The sequence below is a fragment of the Cyclopterus lumpus genome, chromosome 6 (assembly GCF_009769545.1).
Source record: "Cyclopterus lumpus isolate fCycLum1 chromosome 6, fCycLum1.pri, whole genome shotgun sequence".
Lineage (NCBI taxonomy): Eukaryota > Metazoa > Chordata > Actinopteri > Perciformes > Cyclopteridae > Cyclopterus > Cyclopterus lumpus.
Window position 1 is genome coordinate 735,001 of NC_046971.1, and position 23,275 is coordinate 758,275.

General features: G+C 47.9%; 1 protein-coding gene across 1 annotated transcript in view; it reads left to right on the forward strand.

The window, feature by feature from the left end:
- nox5 (NADPH oxidase, EF-hand calcium binding domain 5) overlaps positions 1–23,275 on the forward strand; it is a 52,313-nt gene that overhangs the window by 9,463 nt on the left and 19,575 nt on the right. Inside the window, exons 9-14 of the mRNA XM_034535312.1 lie at positions 7,705–7,847; positions 8,011–8,244; positions 8,323–8,367; positions 15,757–15,881; positions 16,996–17,080; positions 17,156–17,255. Of these exons, the coding sequence (XP_034391203.1) occupies positions 7,705–7,847; positions 8,011–8,244; positions 8,323–8,367; positions 15,757–15,881; positions 16,996–17,080; positions 17,156–17,255 (732 nt within the window). The remainder of the gene's footprint in view (positions 1–7,704; positions 7,848–8,010; positions 8,245–8,322; positions 8,368–15,756; positions 15,882–16,995; positions 17,081–17,155; positions 17,256–23,275) is intronic.

Sequence of the window (23,275 nt, forward strand, 5' to 3'; positions counted from 1 at the left end):
ATATAGACATATACATGTACACATATCTACATAGATATTAATATATATTTATGTATATATATATATTAATATATATATATACATACGCATATACATACATACATGTACACATATATAAACATTTAGATGGAGAGAGAGGATGCTCTAGTGTGAAGGATAAGGACAGAGGATGCTCTAGTGTGAAGGATAAGGACAGAGGAGAGAGGATGCTCTAGTGTGAAGGATAAGGACAGAGGAGAGAGGATGCTCTAGTGTGAAGGATAAGGACAGAGGAGAGAGGATGCTCTAGTGTGAAGGATAAGGACAGAGGAGAGAGGATGCTTGTAACAGGTTCATGTTACCCTCCCCCCTAACACAGAGACACAGGAGACCGAACTCGGTTTACGGATCTTTATTTGTCCGGGACACAGTTGTGCTCTTCGGCCTTGCCCCTGAGCGCCCTCCTGTGTCCGTACTCGGCTTCCGTCACGGCAACGTCCAACACCCCCTCCTTCCGTCCTATAGGGAAAGCACATCATTAGACCCAGCTGAGGCCAATTAAGTCTCCACCTGGTACCGTTCCCTGAGCGCACTCCCCCAATTCCCCTCTGCAGCTGAGCTTAACCACGCCCCACCACCACATACCTCCCCCGCCCGACTTAGGCCAGGGTGCCATCCGGCCTAACCTACTCCCCCCCCCTCCCCGTGAGAGCGGGAGAGGAAGTCGGCCACAACCATCTGCTTCCCCGGCCTATGGATCACTTTGAAATTAAAAGGCTGCAAAGCCAGATACCACCGAGTGATCCGGGCGTTGGTATCCTTCATGCGATGGAGCCACTGGAGCGGGGCATGGTCCGACCAGAGGGTGAATGAGCGCCCCAGGAGGTAGTAGCGTAGGGAGTCGACCGCCCACCGGATGGCCAAGCACTCCTTCTCCACCGTGCTGTACCTGGCCTCCCTCTCCGACAGTTTGCGGCTGATGTACAGGACTGGGTGGTCAACCCCCTCCACCTGCTGGGACAAAACGGCCCCCAGCCCTCTGTTCGATGCATCAGTCTGCAGGGTAAAGGGAAGAGAGAAGTCAGGGGTGTGGAGGAGCGGTTCCCCACAGAGAGCTTGCTTTACCATCTCAAACACCAACTGGCACCGCTTCGTCCACTGGACCGGATCTGAGGCACCTTTCCGGGTCAGGTCGGTCAAGGGGCTGATCAAATCTGCAAAATGTGGGATGAACCGCCTATAGTAACCCGCCAGCCCCAAAAACCATCTCACCTCTTATTTAGTCTTGGGTCGTGGGAAGGCTGCGATAGCGGCAGTCTTGTCCACCTGTGGGCGCACCTGCCCGCCGCCCAAGTGGTACCCCAGATACCGTACCTCCCTCCGTCCAACTGCACATTTCCCTGGGTTGGCAGTGAGCCCCGCCTGCCTCAGGGACTCCAGCACCGCGCCCACCCGCTGCACATGCTCCGCCCAGGTGGTGCTGTGGATGATCACATCATCCAAGTAGGCGGCCGCATATGCAGCATGCGGACGCAGCACCCGGTCCATGAGGCGTTGAAACGTGGCTGGGGCCCCGAACAACCCAAAGGGAAGCATGGTGAATTGGTATAACCCATACGGAGTGGCAAAGGCCGTCTTTTCCTTGGACTCTGGTGACAGAGGAATCTGCCAGTAGCCCTTTGTTAAATCCAGTGTCGTAAAGAAACCTGCAGTGCCCAGTCGGTCCAGGAGTTCGTCGACCCGGGGCATTGGGTAAGCATCGAATCGTGACATGTCATTCACCCTACGATAATCCACGCAGAACCGTATAGATCCATCCTTCTTGACCACAAGAACAATGGGACTACACCAGGCACTGTGTGACTCTTCTATTACCCCCATCTCCAGCATGGCCGCTAATTCCCTCTGAACCACCTTTCTTTTGTGTTCAGGTAACCTGTAGGGCCGTAACACGCCCGGAGGCGTCTCAATTCGGTGCTCTATGAGATTGGTGCGACCTGGCAGGAGAGAGAACACGTCAGCAAACTGCTCTTGCAACTAGGCAATGTCTGTTCTCTGGGTCCCGGAGAGATGGTCTTCACAAAGGAGCGAGGCCGGATTAGTAGATTTTGGAGCCTCAGGCCCCAGCTCCTCTCTCTCAGATACCGCAGACACCAGAGAAACAGACTCCGCCTCCTTCCATGCTTTTAGGAGGTTGAGGTGGTAAATCTGTGTAGCTCCACCCCTGTCAGAACGCACCACCTCATAGTCAACATCCCCCACTCGCCGTGTGACCACAAAGGGCCCTTGCCACTTGGCGAGGAGTTTAGAGCTGGAAGGAGGAAGCAATACAAGTACCTTCTCTCCCGGTGTGAATTGTCTCAGCCTGGCCCCTCTGTCGTACAGCCGTTGTTGACGCCCCTGGGCCTGGAGCAAATTCTCACGTGACATCCTACCCAGTTTGTGGAGCTTTGCTCGCAGGTCCAGGACGTATTGGATCTCACTTTTACTGGTGCTCAGCCCCTCCTCCCAGTTTTCTTTAATGAGTTCGAGCACCCCCCCCGTGGAGTCCTGCCAAACAAAAGTTCAAAGGGAGAAAATCCTGAGGAGGCCTGGGGGACCTCCCGCACTGCAAACAACAGAGTCAAGCCATTTATCCCAATTACGTACATCGTCATTAATAAATTTACGGATCATGGACTTTAAAGTCTTGTTCAGGCGCTCCACCAGACCGTCTGTCTGTGGGTGGTACACACTGGTCCGAATAGACTTAATGCCCAGTAACCCGTAAAGTTCTCTCAGTGTTCTTGACATGAACTGGGTGCCCTGGTCAGTCAGAATCTCTTTTGGGATGCCGACTCGGGAGATGACCTGAAACAGCGCTTGCGCAACACTCTTTGCCGAAATATTGCGCAACGGCACTGCCTCCGGATATCGTGTTGCGTAATCCACCAGGACTAATACAAAGCGATATCCGCGTGCACTCCGGTGAAATGGCCCGATAAGGTCCATAGCGATTCGCTCGAACAGAACCTCCATTAATGGCAGAGGACGCAAAGGCGCCCTCGGAATGGCCGGGGGATTTACCAATTGACACTCCGGCAGGACGCACACCAACGGCGCACATCCGCCCGGATGCCCGGCCAATAAAATCGGGTCATTATCCGGTCTAGTGTTTTCTCGTATCCCATGTGACCAGCCATCGGGTTATAGTGAGCCGCCTGGAAAATCATTTCCCGGATCACGAGACTGCTCGAGTGGAAAATCCTCCATGGAGTGAAACTCCGGAGCCGGTGGAGTCTCCAGTGCAGTGTCGGACGACCTCGCGTCGCCGCTGAGCACAGCGCAGATATCGCATGTCCCTACTGGCCGTGAACGCACCCCCGCCGCCTGTCCCATTAACTTGTTAAACCCCGGCCAATCTGTTCCCAAGATTAGGGGGTGCGTAAGGCGGGAGCTAACCGCAACCTTTACATTATGTTTTTTTCCCCCGTATCTAATTTCCACTGACACCATAGGATACTCGTGAACGTCCCCATGAACACACATTATCTTCACCCACAATGCCTCAATCAATGCCCCGGGTCGAACCAGGCTCTGGTGGATCATAGACTGCGTACAGCCCGAATCCACCATCGCCTGATGTGTACCCCCCTGGATTCTTTCCGGCCCTAGCGTGGCTTCCCGGAACCTCCACCGGTGGTCCTCCGGGGTCAGACCCAGCCGATCCATCACCGCCTTACGCACGTCCGCGTAGTTGCGCCGGACTGCCGGGGGAAGTCCCAGGGCCGCGGTCTGAGCCTCCCCGGTGAGAAGTGGCAGGAGGCGGATCGCCCACTCCACCGTCGGCCAGCCGCACGCCTCCGCCATCACCTCGAAGGTCTCCAGAAAGGTCTGGACATCGTCCGCCGCTGCCATTTTGGGCAGCGCCATCCCCCTCTAGGCGGAGGGGTCCGGCGCCGGCGGCCCCAGCGGAGCCGCACCTGTGCAGGCGGCCCCGGCGGAGCCGCACCTGTGCAGGCGGCGAGCTGCTCGAGGGCATGAGCCTGTCTCTGTGCCTGGACCTGGAGCGCCTCCAAGAACTGGCGATTCGCCTCCGCCTGATCCCGCTGCATCTGGGCGATGCCTCCCAGCATCTGCCCCAGCTCATCTCAACTGCTGGGCCGGCAGCCCTGGTTGTCCCTCGTCTCCTGGCATGCGTTTCCTTTTTCCTTTTTTTTTTTTTTTTAAGGGGGGCCCCGCGTTGGGCTCCAGTGTTCGTGTTACCCTCCCCCCTAACACAGAGACACAGGAGACCGAACTCGGTTTACGGATCTTTATTTGTCCGGGACACAGTCGTGCTCTTCGGCCTTGCCCCTGAGCGCCCTCCTGTGTCCGTACTCGGCTTCCGTCACGGCAACGTCCAACACCCCCTCCTTCCGTCCTATAGGGAAAGCACATCATTAGACCCAGCTGAGGCCAATTAGGTCTCCACCTGGTACCGTTCCCTGAGCGCACTCCCCCAATTCCCCTCTGCAGCTGAGCTTAACCACGCCCCACCACCACAATGCTCTAGTGTGAAGGATAAGGACAGAGGAGAGAGGTCTCTGTTGAGTGGCCTTGAATCCAGACTGGTGGGGGTCTAGAAGGTTGTTACTGTGTAGAAAGGAGGAGACTTGGTTAAAGAGCTCGCTCTAGAGTTTTGGAAAGGAAGGGGAGGAGAGAGACAGGTCTGTAGTTATTGACTTCAGGTCTGTGGTTGTTGACTTCAGGTCTGTGGTTGTTGACTTCAGGTCTGTAGTTGTTGACTTCAGGTCTGTAGTTGTTGATTTCATGTCTGTAGTTGTTGACTTCAGGTCTGTGGTTGTTGACTTCAGGTCTATGGTTGTTGACTTCAGGTCTGTAGTTGTTGACTTCAGGTCTGTGGTTGTTGACTTCAGGTCTGTAGTTGTTGACTTCAGGTCTGTGGTTATTGACTTCATGTCTGTAGGTGTTGACTTCAGGTCTGTAGTTGTTGACTTCAGGTCTGTAGTTGTTGACTTCAGGTCTGTGGTTGTTGACTTCAGGTCTGTAGTTGTTGACTTAGGTCTGTGGTTGTTGACTTCAGGTCTTGATTCCACATAGTGGTGTGGACTGGAGAATGTGAGATGGGATGGGGTCAAGGGGGCAGGTGGTTGGGGGGTCAGAGGTTACCAAGGTAAGAACTTGATTAGGAGACAGGGGGATGAAAGAGGAAAACAATGTCGTCTATCTTTTTTGTGAAGTAGTCACAAAGTGTCTTGGTAGAAGGGTGGAGGGAGGGGGGGGAACAGGGGGGTCAAGGAGGTTGGAGAAGATAGAGAAGAGCTTTTTGGGGTTAGATAAAGAGGATTCGATTCTGGATTGGTAGAACAGACTTTTGGCTGCATAGTGGCTCTCTGAGCACCGAGTCAGACAACCACGGAGCCGGAGAGGACTTGAGGACCTTCAGAGTCATAAGAGGACTTGAGGACCTTCAGAGTAATAAGAGGACTTGAGGACCTTTAGAGTCATAAGAGGACTTGAGGACCTTGAGAGTTGTAAGAGGACTTGAGGACCTTTAGAGTCATAAGAGGACTTGAGGACCGTTAGAGTCGTAAGAGGACTTGAGGACCTTTAGAGTCGTAAGAGGACTTGAGGACCTTTAGAGTCATAAGAGGACAGAGAGAATCAAGAGAGGAAGACAGAGTAGAGAGAAGAGTGTCAGTGGCAAAGTTAAGCTGCATGAGTGAGAAGGAATCAGTTGAAGGGAGGGCTGACAGAACAGAGGAGGCCAGAGAGGAGGATGAGAGGGAGAGAGGATGAGAGGGAGAGAGGGTGAGAGGGAGAGAGGGTGAGAGGATGAGAGGGTGAGAGGGTGAGAGAGGGAGAGGGAGAGAGGATGAGAGGGAGAGAGGGTGAGAGGGAGAGAGGGTGAGAGGGAGAGGGTGAGAGGATGAGACGGAGAGAGGGTGAGAGAATGAGAGGGAGAGAGGGTGAGAGAGGGAGAGGGAGGGAGAGGATGAGAGGGAGAGAGGGAGAGAGGATGAGAGGGTGAGAGGGAGAGAGGGAGAGAGGGTGAGAGGGTGAGAGGGAGAGAGGGTGAGAGGATGAGAGGGAGAGAGGGAGAGAGGGAGAGAGGGTGAGAGGATGAGAGGGAGAGAGGGTGAGAGGGACAGGTGCAGAGTCAGTTGAAGGGAGGGCTGACAGAACAGATGAGGCCAGAGAGGAGGATGAGAGGGAGAGAGGGAGAGAGGGTGAGAGGATGAGAGGATGAGAGGGAGAGAGGGTGAGAGGGTGAGAGGGAGAGAGGGTGTGGATGTTGCGACGGACAGGTGCAGAGTCCGTTGTGGGAGGGTTGTCAGGTCCAGAGAGTAAGAGATGAAGAAATGGTCAGAGACATGAAGTGGAGTTACAGTGAGGTTAGCTGTAGAGCAGTTTCTGATGAACATATAGTCAAGGTGGTTGCCAGCTTTGTGAGTAGGAGGGGAAGGACTGAGAGAGAGAGCAAAGGAAGACAGTAAGAGCAGCAGGTCACATGACTTCTCTGTCTGGATGTTAAAGTCACCCAGAAGGTTGAGCGGGGGGGCATTTTCTGGGAAGTTTGATAGGAGGACATCTAGTTCTTCCAAGAAGTCTCCCAAAGAACCAGGAGGACGGTAGAGAACAACAATGGTTAGATGAACTGAATGAGTAACCGTCACTGCATGAAATTCAAAAGATAGTGGGGTGAATAATGGAAGCGGTTAGTGAGAAAAACTCCATTTGGGTGAGATGAGTAGACCACCCCGACCAGTGGGTCTGGGTGTGTGGCTGAAAGAGAAGGAGAGGAGAGAGCAACAGGAGTAGATGTTGTCTGGTGTGATCCAAGTCTCAGTGAGAGCCAGGAAGTCCAGCGATTGCTCGATAGCAAAGCCAGAAATGAAAGACTCCAGTGTCTTTATCCTCCGAGTCTCGACTCCAACCAAAGACTCCGGTGTCTTTATCCTCCGAGTCTAGACTCCAACCAAAGACTCCAGTGTCTTTATCCTCCGAGTCTAGACTCCAACCAAAGACTCCAGTGTCTTTATCCTCCGAGTATAGACTCCAACCAAAGACTCCAGTGTCTTTATCCTCCGAGTCTAGACTCCAACCAAAGACTCCAGTGTCTTTATCCTCCGAGTATAGACTCCAACCAAAGACTCCAGTGTCTTTATCCTCCGAGTCTCGACTCCAACCAAAGACTCCAGTGTCTTTATCCTCTGAGTCTAGACTCCAACCAAAGACTGTAGTGTCTTTATCCTCCGAGTCTAGACTCCAACCAAAGACTCCAGTGTCTTTATCCTCCGAGTATAGACTCCAACCAAAGACTCCAGTGTCTTTATCCTCCGAGTATAGACTCCAACCAAAGACTCCAGTGTCTTTATCCTCCGAGTCTAGACTCCAACTAAAGACTCCAGTCTCTTTATCCTCCGAGTCTTCATACAAGGAGTCTTCCCTGACGCTACAGCTGACGCTTCAAGCCCCCACCTGTTTTTACACCAGTTGGCGATAATTAGCTACAGCTGTGTCGACCCCGCCCTCAGGTTGTTGGTGGAATGGCCCAACAATCAATACTGCTCTGATTCAGGACAATATTGGACAAATATACACCCACTAACTAATATACACATATATATATATATATATATATATATATATATATATACACACACACACACATATACAGTATATATATATATATATATATATATATATATATATATATATGATGTGACCTTTGACCTGCAGAGAGTCTGTGGCTTCACATCCGCTCGATGGGTCAGTGGACCAACCGTCTCTACGAGTACTTCAGACAACCAGAGAGCCGAGACCTCAACCCCAAGAGACTGGAAGCCAGTCTGAGGACCCGGAGACAGAGGAGGAAGGCCCAGGTATATATACATATACACATACATATACAAGTACATATATATATACACATATAGAAATGTATATACAGTATATACACATATATACATACATATATACACACACACACACACACACACTCACACACACAGGTTGTGTGTCATTGTATGTGTGTGTTCTTCACAGGAGATCTTGTTCAGCTCCACAAACGGAACCGTAGCCTCTAATGAGGATGACGCCGTCGAGCTGATGATGTATCGTCAGAACGGATCCTGGTCCGACGTTGTCCCGGTCCAGATCCAGGTCTCGGACCCGGTGTCGAACCTGGACCCCCCGACGTCTGGATCCCAGGGCTCGGTGGAGCCTCTTGCAGACAGGCTGGAGCCGACAGAGAGAGGAGAAGCTCCTCCCCCGAGAGAGGTGCTGTCCAGAGTCTTCAGTTAGTGCTCAGACTTCACTTCCTCTTCCTGTTGGTAATCAGCTCTCTTCAACCTTCAGGTTTCTGCCAAGTTTGGTGAGAATCACAGATTCTGTAACATCAAGGTGAGCAAACACATGTAATATACATCATATGCAATATATACTACTCAACTATATAGTATATATGAAATATATATATATATATATATATATATGTATATATATATATATATATCATATATACACTATAATATACATCATATGCAATATATACTACTCAACTATATAGTATATATGAAATATATATATATATATATGTATATATATATATATCATATATACACTATAATATACATCATATGTAATATACACTACTCAAATATAATAATAATAAGATTCAAATTGATATAGACACTCAAAGACGCTTTACATAAGGCATAGACAAACAAAACTAAAACTAAACAGAAAGAAGTGAGTGAGGGGCCGGAGTGAGTCATGTAGTGGACAGTAGGGTGCAGGAGTGAGTCATGTAGTGAAGGGTAGGGTGCAGGAGTGAGTCATGTAGTGAAGGGTAGGGTGCAGGAGTGAGTCATGTAGTGAAGGGTGGGTGCAGGAGTGAGTCATGTAGTGAAGGGTAGGGTGCAGGAGTGAGTCATGTAGTGAAGGGTAGGGTGCAGGAGTGAGTCATGTAGTGAAGGGTGGGTGCAGGAGTGAGTCATGTAGTGAAGGGTGGGTGCAGGAGTGAGTCATGTAGTGAAGGGTGGGTGCAGGAGTGAGTCATGTAGTGAAGGGTGGGTGCAGGGGTTAGCAGGTGAAGGCGAGTTTGAAGAGGTGGGTTTTGAGGGCTTGTTTTAATGATGAAAGGGTTGGAGCCTGACAGATTTGGATGGGGAGGGCGTTCCAGAGGGGGGGTGCAGCAGCTGAGAACCTCTGTCACCCCAGGTCCGACGCTTGGTCCTGATGGTCTTCAGAGTGTTTGCACCGGCGGACCTGAGGCAACGGGTTGGGGCTTGGAGGGGGAGGAGGTCTGAAAGGTAGGAAAGGGCCTTTGTTTAGGACTTTGTAGGTGGTGAGTAGTATTTTAAAGTCCATCCTGAATTTGACCGGGAGCCAGTGAGGGTTGCGTAGGACCGGGGTGATGTGGTCATAGCGGCGGTTGGAGGTGAGCAGTCGAGCAGCAGAGTTCTGAACATACTGAAGTTTGTTGAGAATTTTGCTGGGAGAGCCATAGAGGTGCTGATGCAGTAGTCAAGTCTGGAGGTCATGAGGTCATGGAGGAGAACTTCAGTGGTGGCAGAGGACAGGGAGGGCCGGAGGAGTGCAAAGTTCCTGAGATGAATGATAGGCAGTTTTGTCGATGTGGTTGTTGTGGGGTAGGAAAGAGAGGGTGGGGTCAAGGATGATATCGAGGAAGATACCGAGGTTGCAGTCCTGGGTGGAGGGGGTGATGATGGAGCCATCAATGTTGAGAGAGAAGGTCTGGGCTGAGCGGGTGAGGGAGTTAGGGCCGATGATGAGTATTTCAGATTTATTGCAGTTGAGTTTCAGAAAGTTCTGTTGCATCCATGCTTTTATATCAGTAAGCCGGGTAGTGAGAGTGGAGTGGGAGACTAGGTGATGGTCTTGGAGGAGAAGTAGAGTTGGGTGTCGTCAGTGTAACAGTGGAAGTCAAGACCATGACTACAGATGATTTGTCCAAGGGGAAGGATGTAAATGATGAAGAGGAGGGGACCGAGCACAGAACCTTGGGGGACACTGTGGGTGACTGGGGAGGTGGAGGATTTACAGTTGTTTATGGCAATGAATTGATGTCGGTCTGAGAGATATAAGGTGAACCAGGAAAGGGCAGTGCCAGTTAAGCCAAAGGAGTATTGGAGACTTGAGAGGAGGATGGAGTGGTTGATAGTGTCGAAGGTGGCACTGAAGTCAAGCAGGATGATATATATATCATATATACACAATATATATGCACTATAATATATAGGGTAGTATGGTACTATGAGCTCTCTAGTGGGGTAATATGGTACTGTGAGCTCTCTAGTGGGGTAATATGGTACTATAAGCTCTCTACAAAGGTAATATGGTACTCTGAGCTCTCTAGTAGGGTAATATGGTACTATAAGATCTCAAGTGGGGTAATATGGTACTATAAGCTATCTAGTGGGGTAATATGGTTATATGAGCTCTCTAGTGGGGTAATGTTGTACTATAAGCTTTCTAGTTGGGTGATATGGTACTATTAGCTCCCTAGTGAGGTAATATGGTACTATTAGCTCTCTAGTGGGGTAATATGGTACTATTAGCTATCTACAGGGGTAATATGGTACTATTAGCTCTCTACAGGGGAAATATGGTACTATGAGCTCTCTACAAGGGTAATATGGTACTATGAGCTCTCTAGTGGGGTAATGTGATACTATGAGCTCTCTACAAGGGTAATATGGTACTATGAGCTCTCTAGTGGGGTAATATGGTACTATGATCTCTAGTGGGGAAATATGGTACTGTGAGCTCTCTAGTGGGGTAATATAGTACTATGAGCTCTCTAGTGGGGTAATATGGAACTATTAGCTATCTACAGTTGTAATATGGTACTATGAGCTCTGAAAAACTGAACGCTGCTTGTCAATGTTTAGTTCTGACTTTTGTAACAGGAAGTAGACCAGTCCCAGATGACCTGAGGGGTCGGGTTCATAAGGCAGCAGCAGATCACAAATGTATTTACGCCCTGATCAAACAGCAGTGACGCGTAGCTATATCTGCATCAAACAGGGAACTTTGGGAGGGGGGAGAGGGGAAGGAGAGAGAGAGAGAGGGAGGGAGAGAGGGCGGGGATAGAAGGGGGAGGATAGAGAGAGAGGGGAGAGAGAGCCACACACTGCCTGTGTAGAAAAAGCAATTCTGGATTTTCTACCAAACAATTTAAAACCCTGTAAAGAAAAACATGATCAAATCACCAACATAGTATTATCAATAGAGAGGAAAGACTGAGCCGAACGCGCTGATATATTTGTTATCTTGGTGGAGTAAATATAACCAGAGTTACTCTGAAGCTCCTTGACTGGCTTAGGTGTGTGTGTGGATCAGTGGACACAGAGACACGCCCACATTTCCCTATCTCTCCTCCGTGTGTATGACCGGTTGCCATGGCGAGAGGGCACATGTTGTTTGAGCTGTGCTGATTACCTCATTTGAAGCAGCTGTGTGTCCCTGACTAATCTGAGTATTTCATGAAAAAGAACCTGTTGAAATGTGTAATGTCACAGAAAACCATAACTCTGATCACAAAAGTGTAGACATTAGGAGCGGCTGAAGGCTTTTGTGAACGTGTACGTGTCCTTAAATGTGTTTTTGGGTTTAGATATGACGGCTTAATCCCAGTTTACAAAGTGCTCTCACTTCTTTAAAGAAAGAAAATCTGGCTCTGATTTTATAATGGAGTCGGGTGGGGCAGAGAGGTGGACTCGCTCCCTCGTTAAGGGTTCTCCTGACAAATAAGTGAAACATTGTGGATTCTATCGACACATGTGAGGACTGGCACAATATTCCCTATGTTTTGATCCATAAATGGTGTAAAAAATGCTGTCTTTGAGCAGCTTCACACTGCTAGAGCTGCCTCTCTCTCCTCTGTCCTTATCCTTCTAGACCTTTCCGCTGCCTTTGACACAGTGAACCACCAGATCCTCATGTCCTCCCTCCAGGACCTGGGTATCTCAGGCACCGCGCTCTCACTCTTCTCATCCTACCTCACCGACTCTTACCGGGTAACCTGGAGAGGATCTGTGTCTGAGCCTTGTCCTCTGACTACTGGGGTCCCTCAGGGCTCAGTCCTTGGTCCTCTTCTCTTCTCTCTGTACACCAACTCTCTCGGCTCTGTCATTCGCTCGCATGGCTTCACCTACCACAGCTATGCTGACGACACCCAACTGATCCTCTCGTTTCCCCAATCTGAAACACAGGTAGCAGCACAAATCTCTGCCTGTCTGACCGACATCTCTCAGTGGATGTCTGACTGACATCTCAGTGCATGTCTGACTGACATCTCTCAGTGGATGTCCGCACACCACCTGAAAATTAACCCGGACAAGACTGAACTTCTCCTTCCAGGAAAAGGTTCTCCCACCCACAACCTGACTATTAACCTCAACAACTCAGTGCTGGCTCCGACTCTGACTGCCAGGAACCTCGGTGTGACACTCGACAGTCAACTCTCCCTGACTGCCAACATTACCGCAATAACACGCTCCTGTAGGTACATGCTGTACCACATCAGGAGAATACGACCTCTTCTCACTCAAAAGGCGGCACAGGTCCTGGTCCAGGCTCTGGTCCAGGCTTTGGTCATCTCACGGCTAGACTACTGTAGCTCCCTCCTTCAGGTCTACCTGCTAATGCCATTCGACCTCTGCAGCTCATCCAGAATGGAGCTGCTCGACTGGTTTTCAACCTCCCGAAATTTACCCACACTACTCCGCTCCTCCGCGACCTTCACTGGTTACCGGTTCAAAACATTGGTACTTGAGTACCGTGCTGTTAACAGACCGGGTCCGGTCTACATCCAGGACATGGTCTAACCTCACACCCCAGCCCGTTCACTTCGCTCGGCTTCTGCCAATCGGCTTGTAGCTCCGTCACTTCAAGCTAAACACTCAACAAAATCACGACTGTTTGCTGTGCTGGCTCCTCATTGGTGGAACGAGCTCCCCATTGACATCAGGACAGCAGAAAGTCTCTACATCTTCCGTCGCAAACTAAAAACACTTATTTTTCGACTATACCTTGAATAGGGAAGGTAGAGCCGTAGTAGCACTCTAGTAGCACTTAAATGTCCCTTACCAATAGCACTTTGTAGTTTGGCACTTTAGTAGCACTTAAATGGCTCTTACGGATAGTACTCTAGTTTGACGTTATTGAAGAAATTGTACTTGCTTGATTCTTGTTGTTCTGAGTTTGGACTCATGGTTTAATGCACTTATTGTAAGTCGCTTTGGATAAAAGCGTCAGCTAAATGACATGTAATGTAATGTAATGTAAATAGAGTGCAGTTGGCTCTGTCACTCTAGAGCTGAACATTCCAACCACATACACACACATTATAAACCCATGAAACAGCCCAGAAATCTTCCGAAACTCGAACAAAGATTCTGTCTAAACTGTGCTAGCTATGAAAAAATGTCCAATTGGGCAAATAAGCTCCATCCTTTGTTAACGTTTTAAACTTTAAATCAGTACTCTACCTTAATGTAAGGAGACACAGTGTGGGCACAAAGATTAGCGTTGATTAGCATTTTCTCTTCCGAAACCCCATTCAAGTGAATGGGACAATTTCTCACTGTTTCTTGGCGTTTTTGGGGCTAAGCGCCGGACCGATCTCTTAGAAAAGTCATAGCACACAATTCCTGATCAGGCCGCACGTTTTGATGTATTTTTTATGCAGATCCATCCAACGCTGCGAGCAGTACGCTCGACCAAAGTTCTGGCGGAAGAGGGAAATTTGGAAGAATAACAAGAAAGAGCATTTCCTGCTGAAAACGCGTTGGAAGGCAAAAAGCTGGAGCTTAAAGTGAAATATTTGAAAAAATAGCTGAATTTAGCTGGAAAATATATGAAATGAAAATAGCAGAATATCGCTAAAAATAGCAGAATATAGCAGAATATCGCTGAAAATAGCTGAATATATATGAAAATAGCGGAATAACCAAATATAGCTGAATATAGCTGAATATATCTGAAAATAGCTGAATATAGCTGAATATAGCTGAAAATAGCTGAATATAGCTGAATATAGCTGAAAATAGCGGAATAGACGAATATATATGAAAATACAGAAAAGGCAAACTACCTGCTGAAAAGTGTTGAAGCCCAAAAGCATTTAACTGAATTGCTGAAAATCCTTCTTTAAATGTATAACTGGAAAAATTTAAAGGAAAACTGCATCATCTAAATAATCCAAGAGATGAATTACAATCCAAGAAAGGAGAGAGAGAGACAGATAGAGATGGAGAGAGACAAGGAGAGAGTGAGGGGTATAAAAAGAGAGACAGAGAGAGAGAGAGGGAGGGAGGACAGAGAGAGAGATGGATAGAGAGAAAGAAAGAGGGGAGAGGGGGGAGACAGACAGAGAGAGAGAGAATGAGAGAGTTGTTAGAGGGGACATAGAGAGAGAGACAGAGAGAGAGGGGACATAGAGAGAGAAAATGAGAGAGTTGTAAGAGGGGACATAGAGAGAGAGACAGAGAGAGAGACAGAGAGAGAGGGGACAGAGAGAGAGAGAGGGGACATAGAGAGAGAGAGAGGGGACATAGAGAGAGAGAGGGGACAGAGAGAGGGGACAGAGAGAGAGAGAGACAGAGAGAGAGGGGACATAGAGAGAGAGAGAGAGAGAGAGAGAGGGAACAGATTTTTTTAGAAAACCTTTATTTGACATAAAAAAACGAACAAACAAACAGAACATTGCACTCACTTCAAAACCAAATCAAACAACAAAAACAAACAAAACCAACAAACGCAACGCTTCTGTCCGCTGGTGGTCCTGAGACCCCGTTTCAATGCCATAGTTTCAGTTAAGGTTTCTCCTCCTCTGGGCTGAGTCGCTCCTCAGGGTCGCTCCTCTGGGTCGCTCCTCAGGGTCGCTCCACTGGGTCACTCCTCAGGGTCGCTCCTCCGGGCTGCTCCTCTGGGTTGCTTTAAAACATCATTAACTTTTTGCAAAAACAGCTTCCTCTCTGCACCGGTTGCTGGAGCATACACATTGATAAAAACAACAGTAAAAAGGTCGAACCGTGCTTTAACTAAAAACAACCTCCCCTCGATGATGTGTTTGACCTCCAGTGAGACCGGGATAAAAGACCTGGAGAAGAGGAAGCCCACTCCTCCACTGAGGTTTGTGTGGTGACTCAGGAGGACTTCCCCTTCCCACTCCCTCCTCCAGTCGGCCTCGTTGGTGCTGTCGCTGTGGGTCTCTTGTAGGAAGAGAACATCAATACCTTTCATCTTTTTAAATTCATAAATAGATGTTCTCTTCCTAACATCCCTGGCTCCATTAACATTTAAAGTTCCGACTCTGAAAGTATCCATTAAAAGAAAAATGTTCAAAACACAAACAAAAACCAATAAATTAATTAAAACACAAATTGGAGCTTTCGGCATCACCCTTATCCATCATTTATTTTATTTTTGTCGCAATTTTTCTCAATCTAAAACGCTCCTGCTCAGTGAAGCCGGACTCCTCCCTCCGGCTCATGTGGTGTCTGGCTGAAGTATAAAATAGGCTTAGGTTAGGAAAGAAGTCAACAACGTTGACTCCTTTCCTGCCTTTTGTTCGTTGTAAAAAAGTCCTAATTTTTTCTGACGTTTACATTTTTTGTTGCTGACTTCTGGTTAAAACCGCAGGAGCATTGCTGAATAATAAACGGGGTTGACCCATAAAAATGTATATTAACAAAATCTATTCATATGATTGTGTGTGTGTGTGTGTGTGTGTGTGTGTGTGTGTGTGTGTGTGTGTGTCAGTGTTACATAGACGGACCGTATGGGACCCCTACCAGACAGATCTTCACTTCGGAGCATGCGGTCCTGATCGGGGCCGGTATCGGGATCACGCCGTTCGCCTCCATCCTGCAGAGCATCATGTACCGGTGAGGTACAAGACTATGCTTCTGGTTCAGAGAGCAGGTCTGAGTGAGGTACCAGACTATGGTTCTGGTTCAGAGAGCAGGTCTGAGTGAGGTACCAGACTATGGTTCTGGTTCAGAGAGCAGGTCTGAGTGTGGTACAAGACTATGCTTCTGGTTCAGAGAGCAGGTCTGAGTGAGGTACAAGACTATGCTTCTGGTTCAGAGAGCAGGTCTGAGTGAGGTACCAGACTATGCTTCTGGTTCAGAGAGCAGGTCTGAGTGAGGTACCAGACTATGCTTCTGGTTCAGAGAGCAGGTCTGAGTGAGGTACCAGACTATGCTTCTGGTTCAGAGAGCAGGTCTGAGTGAGGTACCAGACTATGGTTCTGGTTCAGAGAGCAGGTCTGAGTGAGGTACCAGACTCTAGTTCTGGTTCAGAGAACAGGTCTGAGTGAGGTACCAGACTCTAGTTCTGGTTCAGAGAACAGGTCTGAGTGAGGTACCAGACTATGGTTCTGGTTCAGAGAGCAGGTCTGAGTGAGGTACCAGACTCTATTTCTTGTTCAGAGGGCAGGTCTGAGTGTGGTACCAGACTCTAGTTCTGGTTCAGAGAGCAGGTCTGAGTGAGGTACCAGACTATGGTTCTGGTTCAGAGAGCAGGTCTGAGTGAGGTACCAGACTATGGTTCTGGTTCAGAGAGCAGGTCTGAGTGAGGTACCATACTCTATTTCTTGTTCAGAGGGCAGGTCTGAGTGTGGTACTAGACTCTAGTTCTGGTTCAGAGAGCAGGTCTGAGTGAGGTACCAGACTATGGTTCTGGTTCAGAGGGCAGGTCTGAGTGTGGTACCAGACTCTAGTTCTGGTTCAGAGAGCAGGTCTGAGTGAGGTACCAGACTATGGTTCTGGTTCAGAGAGCAGGTCTGAGTGAGGTACCAGACTCTAGTTCTGGTTCAGAGGGCAGGTCTGAGTGTGGTACCAGACTCTAGTTCTGGTTCAGAGAACAGGTCTGAGTGAGGTACCATACTCTATTTCTTGTTCAGAGGGCAGGTCTGAGTGTGGTACTAGACTCTAGTTCTGGTTCAGAGAGCAGGTCTATCTGGTTCTCGTGAGGCCCTGATGGTCTTGTGTGCTCCAGGTACCGCATGAGGAAGCAGAACTGCCCCAGCTGTAACTATTCCTGGTGCGAGAACATCAAAGACAGCGAGATGAAGCTGCGCAAAGTAAGGATCAGCATTACTGACCGCATGTGTTTGGTGTGAACGCTCGTGGACACCAGTCTGTTCTGGACCCTGCAGGTGGACTTCATCTGGATCAACAGAGACCAGAAGTCCTTTGAATGGTTTGTGAGTTTACTGACTAAACTGGAGATGGACCAGGCTGACGAGGAACCCGAAGGTGAGAAGAACCCTTTATTTATAACTCAGTATAGATCGAACACTGAGAGAGCAGATGTTCACGGGTCCAACCAGACCAGGGTCGTTTCTCAATACCAAGTACGCCAAGTACAGACTTGTGTACTTTGCAGTGTTTACTTTGGAGTATGCACTTGTGAGTCCAGACGGGAGGAGCAGGACGTCTTCTGCAGCTGGAACAGCAGGTGACTGGATGACATCATCATCTCAGCTGTTGTTGCTCATGAGTTTACTCCAGTTCTTCACTTATATTAGTATTTTTACAATTACCCAATATGACAACCCTGCTTTTTTCATTTTCATTAAAAATTATAATTATTCTAATTTGATTTGTCTATATATATATATATATATATATATATATACACGTATATAAATATAAACACACACATATATTTGTATATATATATTGTGTACAAAATATATACAGGATATATATATAGATATATATGATTGTATATACATTGTGTTTATGAATATATAATATATATTTATATAGATACACATATAATTGTATATATATTTATATGTACAGTATATATACCCCAGTGCTGGTGCGAAATGCAAGAAGAACACAAGTCCACAATCAATCTTTCAATGGACTAATCCAGATGCAGCAACCCCTTTACATGCACCAATCCACATGTAGCAACACCCTTTGATTGGACCAATCCAGATGCAGCAACCCCTTTGAACGGACCAATCCAGATTTAGCAATCTCTTTGAATGTACCAATCCAGACGCAGCAACCCCTTGGAACGGACCAATCTAGACGCAGCAATCTCTTTGAATGGACCAATCCAGACGCCGTGACCCTTTTTGAACGGACCTTGGGGTGTTAGCTGAGACCGTCCAGATGAAGAGAGATCATGGAGAATACGATACACATATGATTGTATATACATTGTGTTTATAAATATATAATATATATTTATATAGATACACATATAATTGTATATATATTTATATGTATATATACCCCAGTGCTGGTGGAAATGCAAGAAGAAGAACACGAGTCCACAAGGACACAAGGACATAAGGACACAAGTACACAAGGACACAAGGACTGAGAGAGACATAGACACTCTGAGGACGGAAACGACACGTCCAAAACATTTGGGAGAGTAGCAACTTGTTCAGCATCCTGAATCCCGTTCGTCTAAACCTGAATTTTCATTAGTTGGGAACTTTAAATACTTATCGTGAATCATTATTTTTGGTGTCGCCCACAGAAGGCCATATGAATTATTAGACAACTACACAAACTGTGAAGAGACGTAGGATTAGAACCTTCCAACACCACGCCTCACAAATGAACCAATCCAGATGCAGCGACCCCTTTAAATGGACCAATCCAGATGCAGCAATCTCTTTGAACGGACCCATCCAGAATAGGTGACCCCTTTGAATGGACCAATCCAGACACAGCGACCCCTTTGAATGGACCAATCCAGATGCAGCAATCTCTTTGAATGGACCAATCCAGACCCAGCGACCCCTTTGAATGGACCAATCCAGATGCAGCAATCTCTTTGAACAGACCACTCCAGACACAGCGACTCCTTTGAATGGAACAATCCAGACACAGCGACCCCTTTGAATGGACCAATCCAGACGCAGTAATCTCTTTGAAGAGACCAATCCAGATGCAGTGACCCCTTTGAATGGACCAATCCAGATGCAGCAATCTCTTTGAACAGACCACTCCAGACACAGCGACTCCTTTGAATGGACCAATCCAGACACAGCGACCCCTTTGAACGGACCAATTCAGACGCAGCGACCCCTTTGAATGGACCAATTCAGATGCTGCGACCCCTTTGAATGGACTAATCCAGATGCTGCGACCCCTTTGAATGGACCAATACAGACGCAGCGACCCCTTCGAATGGACCAATCCAGACGCTGCGACCCCTTTGAATGGACCAATACAGACGCAGTGACCCCTTTGAATGGACCAATCCAAATGCTGCCATCCCTTTGAATGGACCAATCCAGATGCTGCGACCCCTTTGCATGGACCAATCCAGACACAACGACCCCTTTGACATGGACCAATCCAGACGCAACAATCTCTTTGAACAGACCAATCCAGACACAGCGACCCCTTTGAATGGACCAATACAGACACAGCGACTTGTTTGAATGGACCAACCCAGACACAGCGACCCATTTTAATGGACCAAACCAGAGGCAGCGAGCCCTTTGAATGGACCAATCCAGATGCAGCAACCCCTTTACATGCATCAATCCACACGCAGCAACTCCTTTGAACAGACCAATGTAGACGCAGCGACCCCTTTTAATGGACCAATCCAGAGGCAGCAAGCTCATTGAACGGACCAAACCAGACGCCGTGACCCTTTTTGAACGGACCTTGGGGTGTTAGCTGAGACCGTCCAGATGAAGAGAGATCATGGAGAATACGATACACATATGATTGTATATACATTGTGTTTATAAATATATAATATATATTTATATAGATACACATATAATTGTATATATATTTATATGTATATATACCCCAGTGCTGGTGGAAATGCAAGAAGAAGAACACGAGTCCACAAGGACACAAGGACATAAGGACACAAGTACACAAGGACACAAGTACACAAGGACACAAGGACTGAGAGAGACATAGACACTCTGAGGACGGAAACGACACGTCCAAAACATTTGGGAGAGTAGCAACTTGTTCAGCATCCTGAATCCCGTTCGTCTAAACCTGAATTTTCATTAGTTGGGAACTTTAAATACTTATCGTGAATCATTATTTTTGGTGTCGCCCACAGAAGGCCATATGAATTATTAGACAACTACACAAACTGTGAAGAGACGTAGGATTAGAACCTTCCAACACCACGCCTCACAAATGAACCAATCCAGATGCAGCGACCCCTTTAAATGGACCAATCCAGATGCAGCAATCTCTTTGAACGGACCAATCCAGAATAGGTGACCCCTTTGAATGGACCAATCCAGACACAGCGACCCCTTTGAATGGACCAATCCAGATGCAGCAATCTCTTTGAATGGACCAATCCAGACCCAGCGACCCCTTTGAATCGACCAATCCAGATGCAGCAATCTCTTTGAACAGACCACTCCAGACACAGCGACTCCTTTGAATGGAACAATCCAGACACAGCGACCCCTTTGAATGGACCAATCCAGACGCAGTAATCTCTTTGAAGAGACCAATCCAGATGCAGTGACCCCTTTGAATGGACCAATCCAGATGCAGCAATCTCTTTGAACAGACCACTCCAGACACAGCGACTCCTTTGAATGGACCAATCCAGACACAGCGACCCCTTTGAACGGACCAATTCAGACGCAGCGACCCCTTTGAATGGACCAATTCAGATGCTGCGACCCCTTTGAATGGACTAATCCAGATGCTGCGACCCCTTTGAATGGACCAATCCAAATGCTGCCATCCCTTTGAATGGACCAATCCAGATGCTGCGACCCCTTTGCATGGACCAATCCAGACACAACGACCCCTTTGACATGGACCAATCCAGACGCAACAATCTCTTTGAACAGACCAATCCAGACACAGCGACCCCTTTGAATGGACCAATACAGACACAGCGACCCCTTTGAATGGACCAATACAGACACAGCGACTTGTTTGAATGGACCAACCCAGACACAGCGACCCATTTTAATGGACCAAACCAGAGGCAGCGAGCCCTTTGAATGGACCAATCCAGATGCAGCAACCCCTTTACATGCATCAATCCACACGCAGCAACTCCTTTGAACAGACCAATGTAGACGCAGCGACCCCTTTTAATGGACCAATCCAGAGGCAGCAAGCTCATTGAACGGACCAAACCAGACGCCGTGACCCTTTTTGAACGGACCTTGGGGTGTTAGCTGAGACCGTCCAGATGAAGAGAGATCATGGAGAATACGATACACATATGATTGTATATACATTGTGTTTATAAATATATAATATATATTTATATAGATACACATATAATTGTATATATATTTATATGTATATATACCCCAGTGCTGGTGGAAATGCAAGAAGAAGAACACGAGTCCACAAGGACACAAGGACATAAGGACACAAGTACACAAGGACACAAGGACTGAGAGAGACATAGACACTCTGAGGACGGAAACGACACGTCCAAAACATTTGGGAGAGTAGCAACTTGTTCAGCATCCTGAATCCCGTTCGTCTAAACCTGAATTTTCATTAGTTGGGAACTTTAAATACTTATCGTGAATCATTATTTTTGGTGTCGCCCACAGAAGGCCATATGAATTATTAGACAACTACACAAATTGTGAAGAGACGTAGGATTAGAACCTTCCAACACCACGCCTCACAAATGAACCAATCCAGATGCAGCGACCCCTTTAAATGGACCAATCCAGATGCAGCAATCTCTTTGAACGGACCAATCCAGAATAGGTGACCCCTTTGAATGGACCAATCCAGACACAGCGACCCCTTTGAATGGACCAATCCAGATGCAGCAATCTCTTTGAATGGACCAATCCAGACCCAGCGACCCCTTTGAATGGACCAATCCAGATGCAGCAATCTCTTTGAACAGACCACTCCAGACACAGCGACTCCTTTGAATGGAACAATCCAGACACAGCGACCCCTTTGAATGGACCAATCCAGACGCAGTAATCTCTTTGAAGAGACCAATCCAGATGCAGTGACCCCTTTGAATGGACCAATCCAGATGCAGCAATCTCTTTGAACAGACCACTCCAGACACAGCGACTCCTTTGAATGGACCAATCCAGACACAGCGACCCCTTTGAACGGACCAATTCAGACGCAGCGACCCCTTTGAATGGACCAATACAGACGCAGCGACCCCTTCGAATGGACCAATCCAGACGCTGCGACCCCTTTGAATGGACCAATACAGACGCAGTGACCCCTTTGAATGGACCAATCCAAATGCTGCCATCCCTTTGAATGGACCAATCCAGATGCTGCGACCCCTTTGCATGGACCAATCCAGACACAACGACCCCTTTGACATGGACCAATCCAGACGCAACAATCTCTTTGAACAGACCAATCCAGACACAGCGACCCCTTTGAATGGACCAATACAGACACAGCGACTTGTTTGAATGGACCAACCCAGACACAGCGACCCATTTTAATGGACCAAACCAGAGGCAGCGAGCCCTTTGAATGGACCAATCCAGATGCAGCAACCCCTTTACATGCATCAATCCACACGCAGCAACTCCTTTGAACAGACCAATGTAGACGCAGCGACCCCTTTTAATGGACCAATCCAGAGGCAGCAAGCTCATTGAACGGACCAAACCAGATGCAGCGATCCCTTTGAATGGACCAATCCACATGCAGCAACCCCTTCGAATGGACCAATCCAGATGCAGCAACTCCTTCGAACGGACCAATCCAGATGCAGCAACCCCTTTGAAATGGACCAATCCAGACACAACAACCCCTTTGAAATGGACCAATCCAGACGGAACAATCTCTTTGAATAGACCAACCCAGACAAAGCGATCACTTTGAATGGACCAATCCAGACACAGCGACCCATTTTAATGGACCAATCCACACGCAGCAACCCCTTTGAACAGACCAATCTAGACGCAGCGACCCATTTTAATGGACCAAATCAAACGCAGCGATCCCTTTGAATGGACAAATCCACATGCAGCAACCTCTTCAAATGGACCAATCCAGATGCAGCAACCACTTCGAACGGACCAATCCAGATGCAGGAAGCTCATTGAACGGACCATTCCAGATACAGCGACCCCTTTGAATGGACCAATCCAGACACAATGACCCCTTTGACATGGACCAATCCAGACGCAACAATCTCTTTGAACGGACCAATCCAGACACAGTGACCCCTTTGAATGGACCAACCCAGACGAAGCGATCACTTTGAATGGACCAATCTAGACGCAGCGATCTCTTTGAACGGACCAATACAGACACAGCAACCCCTTTGAATGGAACAA